Source organism: Salvelinus namaycush, unplaced genomic scaffold (genome assembly GCF_016432855.1).
Source record: "Salvelinus namaycush isolate Seneca unplaced genomic scaffold, SaNama_1.0 Scaffold625, whole genome shotgun sequence".
Taxonomy (NCBI): domain Eukaryota; kingdom Metazoa; phylum Chordata; class Actinopteri; order Salmoniformes; family Salmonidae; genus Salvelinus; species Salvelinus namaycush.
Genome location: NW_024061337.1, coordinates 110,469 through 137,251, shown reverse-complemented (window position 1 = coordinate 137,251; position 26,783 = coordinate 110,469). Strand labels below are relative to the sequence as shown.

The 26,783-nt window shown below is 45.5% G+C and overlaps 1 protein-coding gene across 1 annotated transcript; it reads left to right on the top strand.

Annotated features, from left to right (window-relative positions):
• On the top strand, window positions 1-25,254 carry LOC120042159 (cholesterol side-chain cleavage enzyme, mitochondrial). The gene is made up of 9 exons (XM_038987021.1): window positions 1-263; window positions 8,677-8,832; window positions 10,809-11,008; window positions 13,101-13,304; window positions 14,130-14,290; window positions 15,059-15,225; window positions 17,823-17,901; window positions 18,017-18,208; window positions 24,985-25,254. Exons 1-9 carry the CDS (start codon window positions 1-3, stop codon window positions 25,105-25,107), a joined length of 1,545 nt encoding a protein of 514 aa, XP_038842949.1. The 3' UTR covers window positions 25,108-25,254.
• Window positions 25,255-26,783: the final 1,529 nt, after the last annotated feature.

Genomic DNA, 26,783 nt, shown 5'->3' with positions numbered 1-26,783 from the left:
ATGATGGTGAGGTGGAGTGTGTGTCGCAGTTCCCTGGGTCTGCCAGCATGTGGACTACCCAGTGCCCGCCACAACTCCAGTATGCCGGTGGTGCGCCAAGCTCTGTCCCCAGACAACAGCAGTACGGTCCAGGCCTTCAGTGAGATCCCAGGTCTCTGGAGAAACGGACTTGCCAACCTCTACAGTTTCTGGAAACTAGACGGATTCAGGAACATCCACAGAGTCATGGTGCACAACTTCAACACCTTCGGTCCAATATACAGGTATGATACAGTCAGATCTATTAACAGGTAAGAGATTGTACAACTTCAACACCTTCGGTCCAATATACAGGTATGATACAGTCAGATCTATTAACAGGTATAAGACAGTTCAACTCTAACACCTTCGGTCCAATATACAGGTATGATACAGTCAGATCTATTAACAGGTAAGAGATTGTACAACTTCAACACCTTCGGTCCAATATACAGGTATGATACAGTCAGATCTATTAACAGGTAAGAGATTGTACAACTTCAACACCTTCGGTCCAATATACAGGTATGATACAGGTATAAGACAGTTCAACTCTAACACCTTCGGTCCAATATACAGGTATGATACAGGTATAAGACAGTTCAACTCTAACACCTTCGGTCCAATATACAGGTATGATACAGGTATAAGACAGTTCAACTTCAACACCTTCGGTCACAGTCAGACCCATAGACAGATTAGGAGGTTAGTAATGATATGATCTACAACTGTAATAGAATGTTGTATTTAACTAGGCAAGTCAGTTTAAGAACACATTCTTATTTACAATGACAGCCTACCGGGGAACAGTGTTAACTGCCATGTTAAGGGGAAGAACGACAGATTTTTACCTTGTCAGCTCGGGGACCTGTCGATTACTGAAACAATGCTCTAACCACAAAGCTACCTGCCTCCCCATTGTTATAGGTGGCAAATCAGTGCATGGTTCTCTGTAGTTCAGTTAGTAGAACATGGTCCTCTGTAGAACATGGTCCTCTGTTGTTCAGTTAGTAGAACATGGTCCTCTGTAGAACATGGTCCTCTGTTGTTCAGTTAGTAGAACATGGTCCTCTGTAGAACATGGTCCTCTGTTGTTCAGTTAGTAGAACATGGTCCTCTGTTGTTCAGTTAGTAGAACATGGTTCTCTGTAGTTCAGTTAGTAGAACATGGTCCTCTGTAGAACATGGTCCTCTGTTGTTCAGTTAGTAGAACATGGTTCTCTGTAGTTCAGATAGTAGAACATGGTCCTCTGTAGAACATGGTCCTCTGTTGTTCAGATAGTAGAACATGGTCCTCTGTAGTTCAGATAGTAGAACATGGTCCTCTGTAGAACATGGTCCTCTGTTGTTCAGTTAGTAGAACATGGTCCTCTGTTGTTCAGTTAGTAGAACATGGTCCTCTGTAGTTCAGTTAGTAGAACATGGTCCTCTGTAGAACATGGTTCTCTGTAGTTCAGTTAGTAGAACATGGTTCTCTGTAGTTCAGATAGTAGAACATGGTTCTCTGTAGTTCAGATAGTAGAACATGGTCCTCTGTAGTTCAGATAGTAGAACATGGTCCTCTGTAGAACATGGTCCTCTGTTGTTCAGTTAGTAGAACATGGTCCTCTGTTGTTCAGTTAGTAGAACATGGTCCTCTGTAGTTCAGTTAGTAGAACATGGTCCTCTGTAGAACATGGTTCTCTGTAGTTCAGTTAGTAGAACATGGTCCTCTGTAGAACATGGTCCTCTGTTGTTCAGTTAGTAGAACATGGTCCTCTGTTGTTCAGTTAGTAGAACATGGTCCTCTGTAGTTCAGTTAGTAGAACATGGTCCTCTGTAGAACATGGTCCTCTGTAGTTCAAATAGTAGAACATGGTCCTCTGTAGTTCAGATAGTAGAACATGGTCCTCTGTAGAACATGGTCCTCTGTAGCTCAGTTAGTAGAACATGGTCCCCTGTATTTCAGTTAGTAGAAAATGGTCCTCTGTAGAACATGGTCCTCTGTAGAACATGGTCCTCTGTAGCTCAGTTAGTAGAACATGGTCCCCTGTATTTCAGTTAGTAGAAAATGGTCCTCTGTAGAACATGGTCCTCTGTAGAACATGGTCCTCTGTAGCTCAGTTAGTAGAACATGGTCCTCTGTATTTCAGTTAGTAGAACATGGTCCTCTGTAGATCAGTTTGTAGAACATGGGCCTTGAAACGCTAGGATAGTGGGTTCAATACTCAAGACCACATATATGTAAACATGTATGCACTAAATACTAAGTGGCTTTGGCTAAAAGCATCTGCCAAATTGCATAAAATAGGATAGGCCTACGGTAAGAATCAATATGTCATTCAGTTATGATGTCAAAGGGGACAACGTTATAATAAAGTATTAACCTTTGTCTACCCCAGGACGAGTAGCTGCTGCTTTTGCAACAGCTAATAGGGATACTAATAAAATACCAAACTACCAAACTACTGAAGCAGTGAATACAAGTTCTGTATTATTATTATTCACAACTAAAAGTGTCAGCTAAGCAGTGAACCGTAGTTGTAGCTGGAGCCCACTTCAACATAACGCTACAACACAGTTTGTTGTAGCTGCAGACAAAACAATCTGGAATTAGCTTTGTTGAGGGGAGCAATCTTTTCTATCAATACAGCATTTAATGAATGTGCAATGTGAATTGCTGTGGACAGAATGTGCAAGATTCACATTGCTGTGGACAGCAATGTGAATCTAGCCATATAGAATCATTAAAACAATTTCAACGGGATTTCTACTAGCAAAATATGTTTCATTTTAACAAAGGTACAGTCTGCTATATTTACTGCTGTCCATGTGGTTTATAAATGCTGTATTGTCCTGCAGGGAAAAGATGGACTATATTTACTGCTGCCCACGTGGTTTATAAATGCTGTATTGTCCTGCAGGGAGAAGATGGACTATATTTACTGCTGTCCACGTGGTTTATAAATGCTGTATTGTCCTGCAGGGAGAAGATGGACTATATTTACTGCTGTCCACGTGGTTTATAAATGCTGTATTGTCCTGTAGGGAGAAGATGGACTATATTTACTGCTGCCCACGTGGTTTATAAATGCTGTATTGTCCTGCAGGGAGAAGATGGACTATATTTACTGCTGTCCACGTGGTTTATAAATGCTGTATTGTCCTGTAGGGAGAAGATGGACTATATTTACTGCTGCCCACGTGGTTTATAAATGCTGTATTGTCCTGCAGGGAGAAGATGGACTATATTTACTGCTGTCGACGTGGTTTATAAATGCTGTATTGTCCTGCAGGGAGAAGATGGACTATATTTACTGCTGTCCACGTGGTTTATAAATGCTGTATTGTCCTGTAGGGAGAAGATGGACTATATTTACTGCTGTCCACGTGGTTTATAAATGCTGTATTGTCCTGCAGGGAGAAGATGGACTATATTTACTGCTGTCCACGTGGTTTATAAATGCTGTATTGTCCTGTAGGGAGAAGATGGACTATATTTACTGCTGTCCACGTGGTTTATAAATGCTGTATTGTCCTGCAGGGAGAAGATGGACTATATTTACTGCTGTCCACGTGGTTTATAAATGCTGTATTGTCCTGCAGGGAGAAGATGGACTATATTTACTGCTGTCCACGTGGTTTATAAATGCTGTATTGTCCTGTAGGGAGAAGATGGACTATATTTACTGCTGTCCACGTGGTTTATAAATGCTGTATTGTCCTGCAGGGAGAAGATGGACTATATTTACTGCTGTCCACGTGGTTTATAAATGCTGTATTGTCCTGCAGGGAGAAGATGGACTATATTTACTGCTGTCCACGTGGTTTATAAATGCTGTATTGTCCTGCAGGGAGAAGATGGACTATATTTACTGCTGTCCACGTGGTTTATAAATGCTGTATTGTCCTGCAGGGAGAAGATGGACTATATTTACTGCTGTCCACGTGGTTTATAAATGCTGTATTGTCCTGTAGGGAGAAGATGGACTATATTTACTGCTGTCCACGTGGTTTATAAATGCTGTATTGTCCTGCAGGGAGAAGATGGACTATATTTACTGCTGTCCACGTGGTTTATAAATGCTGTATTGTCCTGCAGGGAGAAGATGGACTATATTTACTGCTGTCCACGTGGTTTATAAATGCTGTATTGTCCTGTAGGGAGAAGATGGACTATATTTACTGCTGTCCACGTGGTTTATAAATGCTGTATTGTCCTGCAGGGAGAAGATGGACTATATTTACTGCTGCCCACGTGGTTTATAAATGCTGTATTGTCCTGTAGGGAGAAGATGGACTATATTTACTGCTGTCCACGTGGTTTATAAATGCTGTATTGTCCTGCAGGGAGAAGATGGACTATATTTACTGCTGTCCACGTGGTTTATAAATGCTGTATTGTCCTGCAGGGAGAAGATGGACTATATTTACTGCTGTCCACGTGGTTTATAAATGCTGTATTGTCCTGTAGGGAGAAGATGGACTATATTTACTGCTGCCCACGTGGTTTATAAATGCTGTATTGTCCTGCAGGGAGAAGATGGACTATATTTACTGCTGTCGACGTGGTTTATAAATGCTGTATTGTCCTGCAGGGAGAAGATGGACTATATTTACTGCTGTCCACGTGGTTTATAAATGCTGTATTGTCCTGTAGGGAGAAGATGGACTATATTTACTGCTGTCCACGTGGTTTATAAATGCTGTATTGTCCTGCAGGGAGAAGATGGACTATATTTACTGCTGTCCACGTGGTTTATAAATGCTGTATTGTCCTGTAGGGAGAAGATGGACTATATTTACTGCTGTCCACGTGGTTTATAAATGCTGTATTGTCCTGCAGGGAGAAGATGGACTATATTTACTGCTGTCCACGTGGTTTATAAATGCTGTATTGTCCTGCAGGGAGAAGATGGACTATATTTACTGCTGTCCACGTGGTTTATAAATGCTGTATTGTCCTGTAGGGAGAAGATGGACTATATTTACTGCTGTCCACGTGGTTTATAAATGCTGTATTGTCCTGCAGGGAGAAGATGGACTATATTTACTGCTGCCCACGTGGTTTATAAATGCTGTATTGTCCTGTAGGGAGAAGATGGACTATATTTACTGCTGTCCACGTGGTTTATAAATGCTGTATTGTCCTGCAGGGAGAAGATGGACTATATTTACTGCTGTCCACGTGGTTTATAAATGCTGTATTGTCCTGCAGGGAGAAGATGGACTATATTTACTGCTGTCCACGTGGTTTATAAATGCTGTATTGTCCTGTAGGGAGAAGATGGACTATATTTACTGCTGTCCACGTGGTTTATAAATGCTGTATTGTCCTGCAGGGAGAAGATGGACTATATTTACTGCTGTCCACGTGGTTTATAAATGCTGTATTGTCCTGCAGGGAGAAGATGGACTATATTTACTGCTGCCCACGTGGTTTATAAATGCTGTATTGTCCTGCAGGGAGAAGATGGACTATATTTACTGCTGTCCACGTGGTTTATAAATGCTGTATTGTCCTGCAGGGAGAAGATGGACTATATTTACTGCTGTCCACGTGGTTTATAAATGCTGTATTGTCCTGCAGGGAGAAGATGGACTATATTTACTGCTGTCCACGTGGTTTATAAATGCTGTATTGTCCTGCAGGGAGAAGATGGACTATATTTACTGCTGTCCACGTGGTTTATAAATGCTGTATTGTCCTGCAGGGAGAAGATGGACTATATTTACTGCTGTCCACGTGGTTTATAAATGCTGTATTGTCCTGTAGGGAGAAGATGGACTATATTTACTGCTGTCCATGTGGTTTATAAATGCTGTATTGTCCTGCAGGGAGAAGATGGACTATATTTACTGCTGCCCACGTGGTTTATAAATGCTGTATTGTCCTGTAGGGAGAAGATGGACTATATTTACTGCTGTCCACGTGGTTTATAAATGCTGTATTGTCCTGTAGGGAGAAGATGGACTATATTTACTGCTGTCCATGTGGTTTATAAATGCTGTATTGTCCTGCAGGGAGAAGATGGACTATATTTACTGCTGTCCACGTGGTTTATAAATGCTGTATTGTCCTGCAGGGAGAAGATGGACTATATTTACTGCTGTCCACGTGGTTTATAAATGCTGTATTGTCCTGTAGGGAGAAGATGGACTATATTTACTGCTGTCCACGTGGTTTATAAATGCTGTATTGTCCTGTAGGGAGAAGATGGACTATATTTACTGCTGCCCACGTGGTTTATAAATGCTGTATTGTCCTGCAGGGAGAAGATGGACTATATTTACTGCTGTCCACGTGGTTTATAAATGCTGTATTGTCCTGTAGGGAGAAGATGGACTATATTTACTGCTGTCCACGTGGTTTATAAATGCTGTATTGTCCTGCAGGGAGAAGATGGACTATATTTACTGCTGCCCACGTGGTTTATAAATGCTGTATTGTCCTGCAGGGAGAAGATGGACTATATTTACTGCTGTCCACGTGGTTTATAAATGCTGTATTGTCCTGCAGGGAGAAGATGGACTATATTTACTGCTGTCCACGTGGTTTATAAATGCTGTATTGTCCTGTAGGGAGAAGATGGACTATATTTACTGCTGCCCACGTGGTTTATAAATGCTGTATTGTCCTGTAGGGAGAAGATGGACTATATTTACTGCTGCCCACGTGGTTTATAAATGCTGTATTGTCCTGTAGGGAGAAGATGGACTATATTTACTGCTGCCCACGTGGTTTATAAATGCTGTATTGTCCTGCAGGGAGAAGATGGACTATATTTACTGCTGTCCATGTGGTTTATAAATGCTATATTGTCCTGCAGGGAGAAGATGGACTATATTTACTGCTACCCACGTGGTTTATAAATGCTGTATTGTCCTGCAGGGAGAAGATGGACTATATTTACTGCTGCCCACGTGGTTTATAAATGCTGTATTGTCCTGCAGGGAGAAGATGGACTATATTTACTGCTGCCCACGTGGTTTATAAATGCTGTATTGTCCTGCAGGGAGATGATGGACTATATTTACTGCTGCCCACGTGGTTTATAAATGCTGTATTGTCCTGTAGGGAGAAGATGGACTATATTTACTGCTGTCCACGTGGTTTATAAATGCTGTATTGTCCTGCAGGGAGAAGATGGACTATATTTACTGCTGTCCACGTGGTTTATAAATGCTATATTGTCCTGCAGGGAGAAGATGGACTATATTCACTGCTGTCCACGTGGTTTATAAATGCTGTATTGTCCTGCAGGGAGAAGATGGACTATATTTACTGCTGTCCACGTGGTTTATAAATGCTGTATTGTCCTGCAGGGAGAAGATGGACTATATTTACTGCTGCCCACGTGGTTTATAAATGCTGTATTGTCCTGTAGGGAGAAGATGGACTATATTTACTGCTGTCCACGTGGTTTATAAATGCTGTATTGTCCTGCAGGGAGAAGATGGACTATATTTACTGCTGTCCATGTGGTTTATAAATGCTGTATTGTCCTGCAGGGAGAAGATGGACTATATTTACTGCTGTCCACGTGGTTTATAAATGCTGTATTGTCCTGCAGGGAGAAGATGGACTATATTTACTGCTGTCCACGTGGTTTATAAATGCTGTATTGTCCTGCAGGGAGAAGATGGACTATATTTACTGCTGCCCACGTGGTTTATAAATGCTGTATTGTCCTGCAGGGAGAAGATGGACTATATTTACTGCTGCCCACGTGGTTTATAAATGCTGTATTGTCCTGTAGGGAGAAGATGGACTATATTTACTGCTGTCCACGTGGTTTATAAATGCTGTATTGTCCTGCAGGGAGAAGATGGACTATATTTACTGCTACCCACGTGGTTTATAAATGCTGTATTGTCCTGCAGGGAGAAGATGGACTATATTTACTGCTGTCCACGTGGTTTATAAATGCTGTATTGTCCTGTAGGGAGAAGATGGACTATATTTACTGCTGCCCACGTGGTTTATAAATGCTGTATTGTCCTGCAGGGAGAAGATGGACTATATTTACTGCTGTCCACGTGGTTTATAAATGCTGTATTGTCCTGTAGGGAGAAGATGGACTATATTTACTGCTGCCCACGTGGTTTATAAATGCTGTATTGTCCTGCAGGGAGAAGATGGACTATATTTACTGCTGTCCACGTGGTTTATAAATGCTGTATTGTCCTGTAGGGAGAAGATGGACTATATTTACTGCTGTCCACGTGGTTTATAAATGCTGTATTGTCCTGTAGGGAGAAGATGGACTATATTTACTGCTGTCCACGTGGTTTATAAATGCTGTATTGTCCTGCAGGGAGAAGATGGACTATATTTACTGCTGTCCACGTGGTTTATAAATGCTGTATTGTCCTGTAGGGAGAAGATGGACTATATTTACTGCTACCCACGTGGTTTATAAATGCTGTATTGTCCTGTAGGGAGAAGATGGACTATATTTACTGCTGTCCACGTGGTTTATAAATGCTGTATTGTCCTGCAGGGAGAAGATGGACTATATTTACTGCTGTCCACGTGGTTTATAAATGCTGTATTGTCCTGCAGGGAGAAGATGGACTATTATGAGTGTGAACAAAACAAAAAGAAGTGCATTTTACCAACAAAACCTTTGAACATAAATGACATGATCTGCTGTGCTCTGTCATTGTACCTGCCAGGGAGAAGATAGGCTACTACAATAGTGTAAACATTATAAAGCCGGAGGATGCAGCCATCCTGTTCAAGGCAGAAGGACACTACCCCAAGAGGTTAACAGTGGAGGCATGGACCTCATACAGAGACTACAGGAGCAGGAAATATGGAGTCCTGCTCAAGTACGTCCACTGTTCTGTCATATCTGTCAAACCGTTGTTTAAATAAGGACTTTCAAATCAATGTCATCATAAGCTTTCCTTTTTGTGATGTTTTGACTATTCACACTACAGTATTGTAGCCTGGGAAACAGTCTCTTTACCCATCATTCCACTCCTTGCCACTCCTTGTCATGCATTTGGCAATGACAAGAAGTGGAATGTTAGCTAAAAAGACAGGTACCCTGGCTAACAGTTTAGGGTTTATCCAAACTCGACTATGTTATCTCAGATATCTTTTCACATTGCCATATCTACAGGCCAGCCCAGTACAGCTTGGCTTGGTATGGCCCTATAGCGTGGTAGATGGTAACCAGGCCAGGTGTGGTCCTATGGCGTGGTAGATGGTAACCAGGCCAGGTGTGGTCCTATGGCGTGGTAGATGGTAACCAGGCCAGGTGTGGCCCTATAGCGTGGTAGATGGTAACCAGGCCAGGTGTGGTCCTATGGCGTGGTAGATGGTAACCAGGCCAGGTGTGGTCCTATGGCGTGGTAGATGGTAACCAGGCCAGGTGTGGTCCTATGGCGTGGTAGATGGTAACCAGGCCAGGTGTGGCCCTATAGCGTGGTAGATGGTAACCAGGCCAGGTGTGGTCCTATGGCGTGGTAGATGGTAACCAGGCCAGGTGTGGTCCTATGGCGTGGTAGATGGTAACCAGGCCAGGTGTGGTCCTATGGCGTGGTAGATGGTAACCAGGCCAGGTGTGGCCCTATAGCGTGGTAGATGGTAACCAGGCCAGGTGTGGTCCTATGGCGTGGTAGATGGTAACCAGGCCAGGTGTGGTCCTATGGCGTGGTAGATGGTAACCAGGCCAGGTGTGGCCCTATAGCGTGGTAGATGGTAACCAGGCCAGGTGTGGCCCTATAGCGTGGTAGATGGTAACCAGGCCAGGTGTGGTCCTATGGCGTGGTAGATGGTAACCAGGCCAGGTGTGGCCCTATAGGGTGGTAGATGGTAACCAGGCCAGGTGTGGCCCTATAGCGTGGTAGATGGTAACCAGGCCAGGTGTGGCCCTATAGCGTGGTAGATGGTAACCAGGCCAGGTGTGGCCCTATAGCGTGGTAGATGGTAACCAGGCCAGGTGTGGCCCTATAGCGTGGTAGATGGTAACCAGGCCAGGTGTGGCCCTATAGCGTGGTAGATGGTAACCAGGCCAGGTGTGGCCCTATAGCGTGGTAGATGGTAACCAGGCCAGGTGTGGCCCTATAGCGTGGTAGATGGTAACCAGGCCAGGTGTGGCCCTATAGCATGGTAGATGGCCCTATAGTGTGAATCAGGCATTATTGACAGATTTAGTTATTGAGATTTACTTATTGAGATTGAGTTATTGAGATTGAGTTATTGACACTTAGTTTTAGTAATTTTTTTTTATCCCATTTTCTCCCCAATTTTCGTGGTATCCAATCGCTAGTAATTACTATCTTGTCTCATCGCTACAACTCCCGTACGGGCTCGGGAGAGACGAAGGTCGAAAGCCATGCGTCCTCCGAAGCACAACCCAACCAAGCCGCACTGCTTCTTAACACAGCGCGCCTCCAACCCGGAAGCCAGCCGCACCAATGTGTCGGAGGAAACACCGTGTACCTGGCCCCCTTGGTTAGCGCGCACTGCGCCCGGCCCGCCACAGGAGTCGCTGGAGCGCGATGAGACAAGGATATCCCTACCGGCCAAACCCTCCCTAACCCGGACGACGCTATGCCAATTGTGCGTCGCCCCACGGGCCTCCCGGTCGCGGCCGGCTGCGACAGAGCCTGGGCGCGAACCCAGAGACTCTGGTGGCGCAGTTAGCACTGCGATGCAGTGCCCTAGACCACTGCGCCACTCGGGAGGCCGACACTTAGTTTTTGAGATTTAGTTATTGACACTTAGTTAATGAGATTTAGATTTGCTGGTTCTGAGACGTTCCAAAACAAGGTTTGGTCCTTTTCTCTCCCTGTAGGAATGGGGAAGACTGGCGTTCCAACAGGGTGGTTCTGAATAGAGAGGTGATCTCTCCCAAGGTGTTGGGGAACTTTGTTCCTCTGTTGGATGAAGTTGGACAGGACTTTGTGGCCCGGGTACATAAGAAGATAGAAAGGAGTGGACAGGACAAATGGACCACCGATCTTTCTCAAGAACTCTTCAAATATGCTCTGGAATGTAAGTCCGTTTCACCTAATATTTACTTGTGGCTGTCTTGAAACCTGTGATGACCATGTTTTATACACTGACTCATACCAGTACAGTGCCTTGCAAAGTATTCATCCCCCTTGGCGATTTTCCTATTTTGTTGCATTATAACCTGTAATTTAAATTGATTTTTATTTGGATTTCATGTAATGGACATACACAAAATAGTCCAAATTGGTGAAGTGAAATGAAACAAATTACTTGTTTCAAAAGATTTTAAAAAATTACAACGGAAAAGTGGAGCGTACATATGTATTCACCCCCTTTGCTATAAAGCCCCTAAATAAGATCTGGTGCAACCAATTACCTTCAGAAGTCACACAATTAGTTAAATAAAGTCCACCTGTGTGCAATCTAAGTGTCACATGATCTGTCACATGATCTCGGTATATACACACCTGTTATGAAAGGCCCCAGAGTCTGCAACACCACTAAGCAAGGGGCACCACCAAGCAAGTGGCACAATGAAGACCAAGGAGCTCTCCAAACAGGTCAGGGACACAGTTGTGGAGAAGTACAGATCAGGGTTGGAATATAAAAAAATATCAGAAACTTTGAAGATCCCACGGAGCACCATTAAATCAATTATTAAATGGAAAGAATATGGCACCACAACAAACCTGCCAAGAGAGGACCGCCCACCAAAACTCACAGACCAGGCAAGGAGGGCATTAGTCAGAGAGGCTACAAAGAGACCAAAGACAACCCTGAAGGAGCTGCAAAGCTCCACATTGGAGATTGGAGTATCTGTCCATAGGACCACTTTAAGCCGTAGACTCCACAGAGTTGGGTTTTACGGAAGAGTGGCCAGAAAGAGCCATTGCTTAAAGAAAAAAATAAGAAAACACGTTTGGTGTTCGCCAAAAGGTATGTGGGAGACTCCCCAAACATATGGAAGACAGTACTCTGGTCAGATGATACTAAAATTGAGCATTTTGGCCATCAAGGAAAATGCCTGGCGCAAACACAACACCTCTCATCACCCCATGAACATCATCCCCATAGTGAAGCATGGTGGTGGCAGCATCATGCTGTGGGGATGTTTTTCCATCGGCGGAGACTGGGAAATTGAAGGAATGATGGATGTCACTAAATACAGGGAAATTCTTGAGGAAACCTGTTTCAGTCTTCCAGAGATTTGAGACTGGGACGGGGGTTCACCTTCCAGCAGGACAATGATCCTAAACATACTGCTAAAGCAACACTCGAGTGCTTTAAGGAGAAACATTTAAATGTCTTGGAATGGCCTAGTCAAAGCCCAGACCTCAATCCAATTGAGAATCTGTGGTATGACTTAAAGATTGCTGTACACCAGCGTAACCCATCCAACTTGAAGGAGCTGGAGCCTCTTTGCCTTGAAGAATGGGCAAAAATCCCAGTGGCTAGATGTGCCAAGCTTATAGAGACATACCCCAAGAGACTTGCACCTGTAACTGCTGCAAAAGGTGGCTCTACAAAGTATTGACTTTGAGGGGTGAATCGTTACACACGCTCAAGTTCTGTTTTTTGTGTTATTTCTTGTTTGTTTCACAATAAAACATATTTTTGCATCTTCAAAGTGGTAGGCATGTTGTGTAAATCAAATAATACAACCCCCCCACAAATCTATTTTATAAAATAGGAAAATGCCAAAGGGGGGTGAATACTTTCGCAAGCCACTGTACCAGATTGTCTCAAATACTGTAAGGTTAACATCTTATATTTCTGCTAATATCTTACTTAGGTCCATCGCTCCTTAGGGGTCATAGGCCATCGACGATGGCAACTAATATCTTACTTACTTAGGCTCATCACTCCTTAGGGGTCATAGTACATCGACAACTGGTGTCTTAGGCTGGCAGAATGTACTGTCCTCTACTGTATATTATACTATATTTACCTGATATTATTGTATGTACACTAAGTTCAGTATTGTACAATGTCTCACATGTGCTGTGCTGTAATGTGGTAGGTTCTGTTCTGTATGGAAGGCATCTGTGTCTAACCTGTGTTCTCTCCTCTCCAGCAGTGGGTTTGATGCTGTATGTGAGTCTGGGTCTAACCTGTGTTCTTTTCGCTTCAGCGGTGGGTTCAGTTCTGTATGGGGAGCGTCTGGGCCTGATGTTGGACTACATCAACCCTGAGGCCCAACACTTCATTGACTGCATCTCTCTGATGTTCAAGACTACCTCTCCCATGCTGTACATCCCCCCGGCCATGCTGAGGAGGGTAGGAGCCAAGATCTGGAGAGATCACGTAGAGGCCTGGGATGGCATCTTCAACCAGGGTAGGACAATGCTCATAACATATCTGCAAACATTGAAGGGTCAGGGCCAGGGGGAAGGATCAGGGCCAAGGGGAAGGATCAGGGCCAAGGGGAAGGATCAGGGCCAGGGGGAAGGGTAAGGGCCAGGGGGAAGGTTCAGGGCCAGGGGGAAGGATCAGGGCCAAGGGGGAAGGATCAGGGCCAGGGGGAAGGATCAGGGCCAGGGGGAAGGTTCAGGGCCAGGGGGAAGGGTCAGGGCCAGGGGGAAGGATCAGGGCCAGGGGGAAGGATCAGGGCCAGGGGGAAGGATCAGGGCCAGGGGGAAGGATCAGGGCCAGGGGGAAGGATCAGGGCCAGGGGGAAGGGTCAGGGCCAGGGGGAAGGGTCAGGGCCAGGGGGAAGGATCAGGGCCAAGGGGAAGGATAGGGTCAAGGGGAAGACTTAAGGTCAAGGGGAAGGGCCCCAGGGAAGGGTTTGGGCCAATGGGAAGGGTTAGGGCGAAGGGGAAGGGTTAGGGAGGAAACATTGAAAGTTTAGGACCAAGGGGTAGGGCCAAACATTGAATGGTTAGGGCCTAAGGGAAAGGTTAGGGCAAAACATGGAATGTTTAGGGCTGAGGGGAAGAGTTAGGGAGCAAACATTGAAGGGTTAAGGACAAGGTTTAGGGCCATGTGGAAGTGTTAGGGCTGTAATCTATTTAGGGAAACAAAAAAAGTAAAGCCAGGAAGAAGACAGTTGTCTGTGATCCGTATAATGCATTTAAGATCACAGATAACACTGTGCTGTGTCTGTATCAGTAGCTATGTTGGTTCACTGTTAAACTGTCCTGAATACATGTGCCCCTAGCGGACCGCTGCATCCAGAACATCTACAGGACGATGCGTCAGGACACCAACACCCACAGGAAGTATCCAGGAGTCCTGGCCAGCCTTCTGATGTTAGACAAGCTGTCTATAGAGGACATCAAGGCCAGCGTCACCGAACTGATGGCTGGAGGGGTAGACACGGTAATAACTTGTATATAACTTCTCTATAAAACATCTATAACCAGCTGTCTATAGAGGACATCAAGGCCAGCGTCACCGAACTGATGGCTGGAGGGGTAGACACAGTAATAACTTGTATATAACCTCTCTATAAAACATCTATAACCAGCTGTCTATAGAGGACATCAAGGCCAGCGTCACCGAACTGATGGCTGGAGGGGTAGACACGGTAATAACTTGTATATAACCTCTCTATAAAACATCTATAACCAGCTGTCTATAGAGGACATCAAGGCCAGCGTCACCGAACTGATGGCTGGAGGGGTAGACACGGTAACAAACTTGATAATGACTTCCAACAGTAATCACCTTATCCTGTTGTTTAGACCTGGTTCTGGGGCGGCAGGGTTGCCTAGTGGTTAGAGCGTTGGGCTAGTAACCGAAAGGTTGCAAGTTCAAATCCCCGAGCTGACAAGGTACAAATCTGTCGTTCTGCCCCTGAACAAGGCAGTTAACCCACTGTTCCTAGGCCGTCATTGTAAATAAGAATTTGTTCTTAACTGACTTGCCTAGTTAAATAAAAAGGTTAAATGTAAGTCGCTCTGGATAAGAGCGTCTGCTAAATGACTTAAATGTAAATGTTCTGTGAGGCTGTATGAGAGATATCCAAGTCAACTGATTAGTTAACTACCAGATAGGGTAGACAACCAGCCGTATTTCAACCCTCTGGAATCAGTTCATGAACTGTTGTCTCTAGTAGTTAACATTCTACTCTGTAATGTATTTCAGACGTCTATCACCCTGCTGTGGACTCTATATGAGCTGGCCAGACATCCTGACCTCCAGGAAGAGTTGAGGGCTGAGGTGGCTGTAGCCAGACAGTCTACCCAGGGAGACATGCTACAGATGCTGAAGATGATACCGCTGGTCAAAGGAGCGCTGAAGGAAACGCTGAGGTCGGACAGACAAGATGATTGACCAACGATAGCTGATGTTACCTACAATGACTACCTAAACAAGACAATAACTACAATACCAATTATTATAAACCCACAACAACTGTATACAATTTATTTTAATTGTATTTAAACTTAATTTAACCAGGTAGGTCAGTTGAGAACAAGTTCTCATTTACAACTGCGACCTGGACAAGATAAAGCAAAGCAGTTCGACACATACAACAACACAGTTACACATGGAGTAAAACAAACATACAGTCAATAGTACAGTAGAAAAAGTCTATATACAGTGTGCGCAAATGAGGTGAGATAAGGGAGGTAAGGCCAATAGGCCATAGTTGCGAAATAATTACAATATACCAATTTAACACTGGAATGATTGATGTGCAGAAGATTAATGTGCAAGTAGAGATACTGGGGTGCAAAGGTGCAAGATACATAAATAAATACAGATTCTATATTTAATTTTGGATTGGAGGTGCTTAATGTGAGTCTGGAAGGAGAGTTTACAGTCTAACCAGACACCTAGGTATTTGTAGTTGTCCACATATTCTAAGTCAGAACAGTCCAGAGTAGTGATGGGCAGCAATCGGTGGAAGAGCATGCATTTAGTTTTGCTTGCATTTAAGAGCAGCTGGAGGCCACGGAAGGAGAGTTGTATGGCATTGAAGCTCGTCTGGAGGTTTTTTAACACAGTGTCCAAAGAAGGGCCAGAAGTATACAGAAGGGTGTTGTCTGCATAGAGGTGTATCAGAGAATCACCAGCAGCAAGAGCGACATCATTGATGTATACAGAGAAGAGAGTCGGCCCAATAATTGAACCTTGTGGCACCCCCATAGAGACTGCCAGAGGTCTGCACAACAGGCCCTCCGATTTGACACATTGAACTCTCTCTGAGAAGTAGTTGGTGAACCAGGCGAGGCAGTCATTTGAGAAGCCAAGGCTGTTGAATCTGCCAATAAGAATGTGGTGATTGACAGAGTCGAAAGCCTTGGCCAGGTCGATGAATACAGCTGCACAGTAATGTCTCTTATCGATGGCGGTTATGATATTGTTTATGACCTTGAGCGTGGCTGAGGTGCACCCATGACGAGCTCGGAAACCAGATTGCATAGGGGAGAAGGTACGGTGGGATTCAAAATGGTCGGTGATCTGTTTGTGATATGATCTGCTTGGCTTTCGTAGACCTTAGAAAGACAGGCTTTCGTAGACCTTAGGATATATATAGGTCTGTAGCAGTTTGGGTCTAGAGTGTCTCTCCCTCTGAAGAGGGGGATGACCGCAGCAGCTTTCCAATCTTTGGTAATCTCAGACGATACGAAAGAGAGGTTGAACAGGCTAGTAATAGGGGTTGCAACAATTTCGGCTAATATTTTTAGGAAGAGAGGGTCCAGATTGTCTAGCCCGGCTGATTTGTAGGGATCCAGATTTTGCAGCTCTTTCAGAACATCAGCTATCTGGATTTGGGTGAAGGAGAAATGGGAGAGGCTTGGGCAAGTTGCTGTGGGGGGTGCAGGGCTGTTGACCGGGGTAGGGGTAGCCAGGTGGAAAGCATGGCCAGACGTAGAAAAATGCTTATTGAAATTCTCATTTATCATGGATTTATCAGTGGTGACAATGTTTCCTAGCCTCAGTGCAGTGGGCAGCTGGGAGGAGGTGCTCTTATTCTCCATGGACTTTAGTGTCCCAGAACATTTTGGAGTTTGTGCTGCAGGATGCAAATTTCTCTTTGAAAAAGCTAGCCTTTGTTTTCTTAACTGCCTGTGTATATTGGGTCCTATCTTCCCTGAAAATGTGCATATCGCGGGGGCTATTCGATGCTAATGCAGAACGCCACAGGATGTTTTTGTGCTGGTCAAGACTGAAACCAAGGCTTTTACGGTTACAGAAGTCAACAAATGAGAGCGCCTGGGGAATGGGAGTGGAGCTAGGCACTGCAGGGACTGGATTAACCTTTACATCACCAGAGGAACAAAGGAGGAGTAGGATAAGGGTATGGCTAAAGGCTATAAGAACTGGTCGTCTAGTACATTCGGAACAGAGAGTAAAAGGAGCAGGTTTCTGGGCACGATAGCATAGATTCAAGGCATAATGTACAGACAAAAGTATGGTAGGATGTGAATACAGTGGAGGTAAACCTAGGCATTGAGAGATGATGGTAGGATGTGAATACAGTGGAGGTAAACCTAGGCATTGAGTGACGATGAGAGAGATATTGTCTCTAGACTCATCATTTAAACCAGGTGAGGTCACCACATGTGTGGGAGGTGGAACTGAAGGGTTAACTAAGGCATATTGAGCAGGGCTAGAGGCTCTACAGTGAAATAAGACAATAATCACTAACCAAAACAGCAATGGACAAGGCATATTGACATTAGTCACAGTATATATCATGTCATTACTGAATATGTTTTTACGTCATTGCAATGGTGCAACCACCTAATGGTGGTTAGGCAGAAGTCAAGTAACAATGATCACTTTTAGAGATGAATTTCAGATATCGCTTAAACATCTATACTCTTCATCTGTTGAGATGTCTGGGCCACCTACTGGTTAAGCATTAAGAATGTCACCATCTTCTTCTGTCTGTCAGGCTTCATCCGGTTGCAGTCAGCTTACAGAGATACATTACAGAGGATATCGTCATTCAGAACTATCACATACCTTGTGGGGTAAGAGGAGACAACCTATGACATACGGTAGCTACTGTCTTTCCATTTGATCAGAGACTTTGGTTGATGGTTTGGGAGGGCAGTATGTTATGTGGTGTGTTCTCACTCTCTCTAGACTCTGGTCCAGTTGGGTCTTTATGCGATGGGTAGAGACCCAGATGTGTTCCCCAGACCTGAGAAGTACCTCCCATCCCGCTGGCTGCGGACAGAGAACCAGTACTTCAGGAGCTTGGGCTTCGGGTTTGGACCCAGACAGTGTCTCGGACGGCGCATTGCTGAGACGGAGATGCAGCTCTTCCTTATACATGTGAGGATCACAGCTCAACGTTCGAATGACTGATTCAAATCCTTAAGAGTCAATCTAAGTAACATATTCAAAATAATTATATCAAAATCTGTCAGTTTAAGCTAGAGATATCAGTTTTTTTTGCATCTTAATCCACGTCGGCATCTGTGGCGGAAGGTGGCCGAGCTACAGAGCTACAGAGCTACAGAGCTACAGAGCTACAGCGATGTCTGTCAGACCATGAGACATCCCGAAAATCTGTCTTCTCACGAAACTGTTTGTAGCGTCCAAATACTAATATGACCCATCTATGGAAAGGGGAGACTCTCACAAACACAGTTGTGCTCTCTACGACCCCCACAAGTGCCAGGGGACTCGTCTGAAGGTTATACATGGAAATATGAAGGTCGTTTTGAAACAACAGAAGTAAGGGGTTAAATATGTGACTGGCCACCTGGATTTGGTCTTATGTAGCAAAATTAGAATTTTTTATTTTTTTTATTGGATAAAAGTAGAAACCTAGAGCAAGAAAATGGCATATCACACACTGCAGTTGAAGAACAATGGGAAAGTAATTCTGCTTTGAAAGTTGATAAACTTGTAACCCCACTTTTGAGAAAATGGCCCTTGAATCTTTTGGTACCTACTGGAGAGCTCGTCTTTGTCTACACCCATTCAGCATCATTTAGACCCTCTTAAACCTTAGCCCCACCCATCTCTTTAAGATATTTGCTAAACAGAGTGATTAGTTTAGTAATCAACTAAAGATTTCAAGACTAAACGTGGTAAAAGTAGTAGCCTACAATAAGGAAAAACTGCAGGTAAAAATATACTTGATCTAGTCCCTACATCCTAATCAGGTCATGTTGTTCTTCACATTACCGTCTCCGGTAAACACACACAATACCAAATAAAATAAAAAGTTGATTTGTCACATGCACAGGATACAGAAGATGTAAACAGTACAGTGAAATGGTTACTATAGTAGCAATATCAAAAGCAGAACGTGTCCAGATAAATATATGTTATAATTATTAGATGATGCTTATCCAGACACACTTGTCTAAATCGATGGGTCATGTGAAAGAAATGCTAAAACCCCCAGACACATCTAGCTAAGTGGACGGGTCTCTATTATCTAGACATGTTCATGAAATACAATAGATGGCTGTAATCACCCCCAGACACACCTGGCTAAGTGGATGGGCCTCTATTGTCTAGACATGTTCATGTAATACTATAGATGGCTGTAATCACCCCCAGACACACCTGGCTAAGTGGACGGGTCTCTATTATCTAAACATGTTCATGAAATACTATAGATGGCTGTAATCACCCCCAGACACATCTAGCTAAGTGGACGGGTCTCTATTATCTAAACATGTTCATGAAATACAATAGATGGCTGTAATCACCCCCAGACACATCTAGATAAGTGGATGGGTCTCTATTATCTAGACATGTAAACATGTTCATGAAATACAATAGACACACCTGGCTAACTTGATGGGTCATGTAGTCATCTGGCAAAGTGTTTTGTTTAGACATGTAGCTAGCTAGCTAAACAATGAAACGGTATAGTCATACTACTACCAACCAATACAAACATTGTCATAGCTATAGTCTAAATGTCCAGGTAGCTAAAGCTAATCTACCAGGTTCAATGTTAGCTAGATAACATTAGGCTATAATGAAGAATGCAAATTAATATCTGATTTGAATAATATTACTTCACAGATCAAACACGTAACGTTAGCTAGCGAGCTGGCAAGCTAACGTTCGCTAGCTAGCTAACAGTACACTTTAACTTGCAATGAAAACGATTTTCTGACAAACTTAGAAACGTATAATATCTGAAAATGTAGCTGGACTCTTACATGGATAAATGCTTCATGGCAGACTGGAACCATTTAACTCCGTTCTGTTTGTAGCTACGTCTTGTTCCGCCAGCGTTGTCTCAAATCACTTTTTTCAATTGATCTGTCGACAGCACCTGCTAAATTCAGGACATAAATGTTGTTTAGAAAAGTATAAAAACTTTTGTAGTGTACCGTGCTGCTTCCACTGCCTCTCCCTCTGCTGTGCTGCTTCCTCTGCCTCTCTGCCTCTCCCTCTGCTGTGCTGCTTCCTCTGCCTCTCTCTCTGCTGTGCTGCTTCCACTGCCTCTCTGCCTCTCTCTCTGCTGTGCTGCTTCCTCTGCCTCTCCTGTGCTGTTTCCACTGCCTCTCCCTCTGCTGTGCTGCTTCCTCTGCCTCTCCTGTGCTGTTTCCACTGCCTCTCCCTCTGCTGTGCTGCTTCCTCTGCCTCTCCTGTGCTGCTTCCTCTGCCCCTCCCTCTCCTGTGCTGCTTCCACTGCCTCTCCCTCTGCTGTGCTGCTTCCTCTGCCTCTCCCTCTGCTGTGCTGCTTCCTCTGCCTCTCTGCCTCTCCCTCTGCTGTGCTGCTTCCTCTGCCTCTCTCTCTGCTGTGCTGCTTCCACTGCCTCTCTGCCTCTCTCTCTGCTGTGCTGCTTCCTCTGCCTCTCCTGTGCTGTTTCCACTGCCTCTCCCTCTGCTGTGCTGCTTCCTCTGCCTCTCCTGTGCTGCTTCCTCTGCCCCTCCCCCGCTGTGCTGCTTCCTCTGCCTCTCTGCCTCTCCCTCTGCTGTGCTGCTTCCTCTGCCTCTCTCTCTGCTGTGCTGCTTCCACTGCCTCTCTGCCTCTCTCTCTGCTGTGCTGCTTCCACTGCCTCTCCCTCTGCTGTGCTGCTTCCTCTGCCTCTCCTGTGCTGCTTCCTCTGCCTCTCCCTCTGCTGTGCTGCTTCCTCTGCCTCTCCCTCTGCTGTGCTGCTTCCTCTGCCTCTCTGCCTCTCCCTCTGCTGTGCTGCTTCCTCTGCCTCTCCCTCTGCTGTGCTGCTTCCTCTGCCTCTCTGCCTCTCCCTCTGCTGTGCTGCTTCCTCTGCCTCTCTGCCTCTCCCTCTGCTGTGCTGCTTCCACTGCCTCTCCCTCTGCTGTGCTGCTTCCTCTGCCTCTCTGCCTCTCCCTCTGCTGCTTCCTTTGCCTCTTCTCTGTTGAGGCCTTGATTCCTGCACCTCCAGATGAACTGGCAGAGGGGGAGTGGTGCCAGGGCCTGCAGACGGGGTGATTGACATAGCAGAGGGGGGGTGGTGCCAGGGCCTGCAGACGGGGTGATTGACATAGCAGAGGGGGAGTGGTGCCAGGGCCTGCAGACGGGGTGATTGACATAGCAGAGGGGGAGTGGTGCCAGGGCCTGCAGACGGGGTGATTGACATAGCAGAGGGGGAGTGGTGCCAGGGCCTGCAGACAGGGTGATTGACATAGCAGAGGGGGAGTGGTGCCAGGGCCTGCAGACAGGGTGATTGACATAGCAGAGGGGGAGTGGTGCCAGGGCCTGCAGACAGGGTGATTGACATAGCAGAGGGGGAGTGGTGCCAGGGCCTGCAGACAGGGTGATTGACATAGCAGAGGGGGAGTGGTGCCAGGGCCTGCAGACGGGGTGATTGACATAGCAGAGGGGGGGTGGTGCCAGGGCCTGCAGACAGGGTGATTGACATAGCAGAGGGGGAGTGGTGCCAGGGCCTGCAGACAGGGTGATTGACATAGCAGAGGGGGAGTGGTGCCAGGGCCTGCAGACGGGGTGATTGACATAGCAGAGGGGGAGTGGTGCCAGGGCCTGCAGACAGGGGTGATTGACATAGCAGAGGGGGAGTGGTGCCAGGGCCTGCAGACGGGGTGATTGACATAGCAGAGGGGGGTGGTGCCAGGGCCTGCAGACAGGGTGATTGACATAGCAGAGGGGGAGTGGTGCCAGGGCCTGCAGACAGGGGTGATTGACATAGCAGAGGGGGAGTGGTGCCAGGGCCTGCAGACAGGGGTGATTGACATAGCAGAGGGGGGTGGTGCCAGGGCCTGCAGACAGGGTGATTGACATAGCAGAGGGGGAGTGGTGCCAGGGCCTGCAGACGGGGTGATTGACATAGCAGAGGGGGAGTGGTGCCAGGGCCTGCAGACAGGGTGATTGACATAGCAGAGGGGAGTGGTGCCAGGGCCTGCAGACAGGGGTGATTGACATAGCAGAGGGGGGTGGTGCCAGGGCCTGCAGACAGGGTGATTGACATAGCAGAGGGGGGTGGTGCCAGGGCCTGCAGACAGGGGTGATTGACATAGCAGAGGGGGGTGGTGCCAGGGCCTGCAGACAGGGTGATTGACATAGCAGAGGGGGAGTGGTGCCAGGGCCTGCAGACGGGGTGATTGACATAGCAGAGGGGGAGTGGTGCCAGGGCCTGCAGACAGGGTGATTGACATAGCAGAGGGGGAGTGGTGCCAGGGCCTGCAGACAGGGTGATTGACATAGCAGAGGGGAGTGGTGCCAGGGCCTGCAGACGGGGTGATTGACATAGCAGAGGGGGAGTGGTGCCAGGGCCTGCAGACAGGGTGATTGACATAGCAGAGGGGGGTGGTGCCAGGGCCTGCAGACAGGGGTGATTGACATAGCAGAGGGGGGGTGGTGCCAGGGCCTGCAGACAGGGTGATTGACATAGCAGAGGGGGGTGGTGCCAGGGCCTGCAGACGGGGTGATTGACATAGCAGAGGGGGAGTGGTGCCAGGGCCTGCAGACAGGGTGATTGACATAGCAGAGGGGGAGTGGTGCCAGGGCCTGCAGACGGGGTGATTGACATAGCAGAGGGGGAGTGGTGCCAGGGCCTGCAGACAGGGTGATTGACATAGCAGAGGGGGAGTGGTGCCAGGGCCTGCAGACGGGGTGATTGACATAGCAGAGGGGGAGTGGTGCCAGGGCCTGCAGACGGGGTGATTGACATAGCAGAGGGGGAGTGGTGCCAGGGCCTGCAGACAGGGTGATTGACATAGCAGAGGGGGAGTGGTGCCAGGGCCTGCAGACAGGGTGATTGACATAGCAGAGGGGGAGTGGTGCCAGGGCCTGCAGACGGGGTGATTGACATAGCAGAGGGGAGGAAGACCTTGACCGGTGGGGGGCGCTTGCTGGGGAGCGGTGTTTCCCAAACGTCATCATCCAAATCCTCTGCATCCTCCACTCTGTGGGGAATAAAGGGATATATTGTTGTAAGACACACAGAATTACAGTTGACTACATTTACTAAACGACATTACTGTAAAGTAAAAACACCAAGCCTGAACTTTATCTGTACAGTGACTCACATAGAAGGTGTGAAGCACACACACCATGCAAACAGTAACACTTTGTAGACGAAGGCAGAGGTGACAACCACAAATAAACAATGGCCATGAGACTTAGTGGCCTGGAACTTAGAACAGCAACCAGGGAACTAATATGAAACATAGACAATAACTACTTTGGAATGATATATCATTGAAATGACTTTGTTACATAGGCTTATATAAACTAAATCCAAAGCACAAAAAGCAGACAACTGATGAAAAATGAAATACATATAGTAAATGAGCTATATAAAGTCATGAAAATAATTTATTTACAGACCTTAAAGTAGATCCAGTCCTTCTAGAAAGCAAAATCCTCGTTGTCCATATCAAAATCCTCGTTGTCCATATCGTTCCCCAGATCCGAATTCAACTCAAGTATTTTATTCAAAGCTTCTATGTCGGTATGCTTATTCATAGCTGCCTTCTATGAATTTTTTATACTTAAATGGGTTCTTAAATTCAAAATCAAATAGCTAAATGATCCATGGTATGACCATCTTAAAACAATTCAACTAGACTACTCTAGTTGGACTACTCTAGTTGGACTACTCTAGTTGGACTACTCTAGTTGGACTACTCTAGCTGGACTACTCTAGTTGGACTACTCTAGCTGGACTACTCTAGTTGGACTACTCTAGTTGGACTACTCTAGTTGGACTACTCTAGTTGGACTACTCTAGTTGGACTACTTTAGTTGGACTACTCTAGTTGGACTACTCTAGTTGGACTACTCTAGTTGGACTACTCTAGTTGGACTACTCTAGTTGGACTACTCTAGTCGGACTACTCTAGTCGGACTACTCTAGTCGGACTACTCTAGTCGGACTACTCTAGTCGGACTACTCTAGTTGGACTACTTTAGTTGGACTACTCTAGTTGGACTACTCTAGTCGGACTACTCTAGCTGGACTACTCTAGTTGGACTACTCTAGTTGGACTACTCTAGTTGGACTACTCTAGTTGGACTACTCTAGTTGGACTACTCTAGTTGGACTACTCTAGTCGGACTACTCTAGTCGGACTACTCTAGTCGGACTACTCTAGCTGGACTACTCTAGTTGGACTACTCTAGCTGGACTACTCTAGTTGGACTACTCTAGTTGGACTACTCTAGTTGGACTACTCTAGTTGGACTACTCTAGTTGGACTACTCTAGCTGGACTACTCTAGTTGGACTACTCTAGTTGGACTACTCTAGTTGGACTACTCTAGCTGGACTACTCTAGTTGGACTACTCTAGCTGGACTACTCTAGCTGGACTACTCTAGTTGGACTACTCTAGTTGGACTACTCTAGTTGGACTACTCTAGTTCAAACAACCTATTTCGTTTTGATTTAACTTTCATTTAGTTTCAACTACTTTTTTTCCTTCCAATAGTAGAATGTGACAGGAAGACAGAACATATGGTTGTAACACTGTACCTTCCAATAGTAGAATGTGACAGGAAGACAGAACATATGGTTGTAACACTGTACCTTCCAATAGTAGAATGTGACAGGAAGACAGAACATATGGTTGTAACACTGTACCTTCCAATAGTAGAATGTGACAGGAAGACAGAACATATGGTTGTAACACCTGTTTCTCTGTTTCTCTACAGATGCTGGAGAACTTCAGAGTAGATAAACAGCGTCAGGTGGAGGTGCACAGTACCTTTCAGTTGATCTTGTTGCCAGAGAAACCCATTCTTCTGACCCTGAAGCCTCTAAAGAGCAGCCAGTGATATCATGAAGCCTCTACACAGCAGCTGGTGACATCATGAAGCCTCTACACAGCAGCTGGTGACATCATGAAGCCTCTACACAGCAGCTGGTGACATCATGAAGCCTCTACACAGCAGCTGGTGACATCATGAAGCCTCTACACAGCAGCTGATGACATCATGAAGTCTCTACACAGCAGCCGGTGACTTTCATAAAATCACAAGTGTAATACATCAAAATAAAGCTTAACTTCTTTTTAATCCAGCCGCTGTGTCAGATTTCAAAAAAGCTTTACGGCGAAAGCACACCATGCGATTATCTGAGGACAGTGCCCCACATACAAACACATGAAAAACATATTTCAACCAGGCAGGTGCGCCACGAAAGTCAGAAATAGCGATATAAAAAATGCCTTACCTTTGATGATCTTCTTCTGTTGGCACTCCAAAAGGTCCCAGTTACATCACAAATGGTCCTTTTGTTCGATAATGTCCTTCTTTATATCCATAAAAACTCAGTTTAGCTGGCGCGCTTCAGTCAATAATCCACCCAGTTTCCCTCCATCAAAATACATACAAAATGAATCCCAAACGTTACTAATAAACTTTTCCAAACAAGTCAAACAACGTTTATAATCAAACCTTAGGTACCCTAATACGTAAATAAACAATAACATTTAAGACGGAGAATCGTTATTGTCTTTACCAGAGAAAAATACCAAAGAACGCGTTCTCTTCCACACGCTTGGAAACACTACAGCCAAAATGGGAGCCACCTGAAAAAACTACAATTTCTGGCTCATTTTTCCAAAAACCAGCCTGAAACTCTTTCTAAAGACTGTTGACATCTAGTGGAAGCCCTAGGAACTGCAATCTGGGAGGACTTGGCCTTAGAATAAAAGTGAGAGCCATTGAAAATAGTGGTAGGCTGATTTGTTTGGGGGGGGATGGTTTGTCCTCGGGGTTTCGCCTGCCATATCAGTTCTGTTATACTCACAGACATAATTTTAACAGTTTTTGAAACTTTAGAGTGTTTTCTATCCACATCTACTAATTATATGCATATCCTATCTTCTGGGTCTGAGTAGCAGACAGTTTAATTTGGGCACGCTTTCCAAAATTCCGAATGCTGCCCCCAACCCTAGTGAAGTTAAAGTCACCGGCCACTAGGAGCGCCGCTTCTGAGTGAGCATTTTCTTCTTTGCTTATGGCCTTATAGAGTTGGTTGAGAGTGGTCTTGGTGCCAACTTCATTCTGGGGTGGTAAAAAGACGGCTACGAATAATATATATGAGAACTCTCTTGGTAGATAGTGTGGTCTACAGATTATCATGAGGTACTCTACCTCAGGCGAGCAATACCTCAATACTTATTTAATCACCACTACCACCCTACGTAACCTGACCAAACAGTCATTCCTCCTCTCTGTTTTGCGTTACATGCAAGACACTGCGTTTGATTTATCAAAAGTGATACTTTAAGTTAGCTTACTTACTTCATGTACAATGGAGATTGATTTCACAGCCTTGGATTCTGAGATGTTTTCAGACCAAATTCCAGACACTCTCTTCTCCATTATCAGGGAAACCCCAACTCTAACCAGATGGCTGAGGTCTGTTGTCTCGGCATGTCTAGGCATGTAAAACCAGGCCTCTAGTCTTGTTGGACCATCTCCAACCTACAGAAGAAGCACTGGGA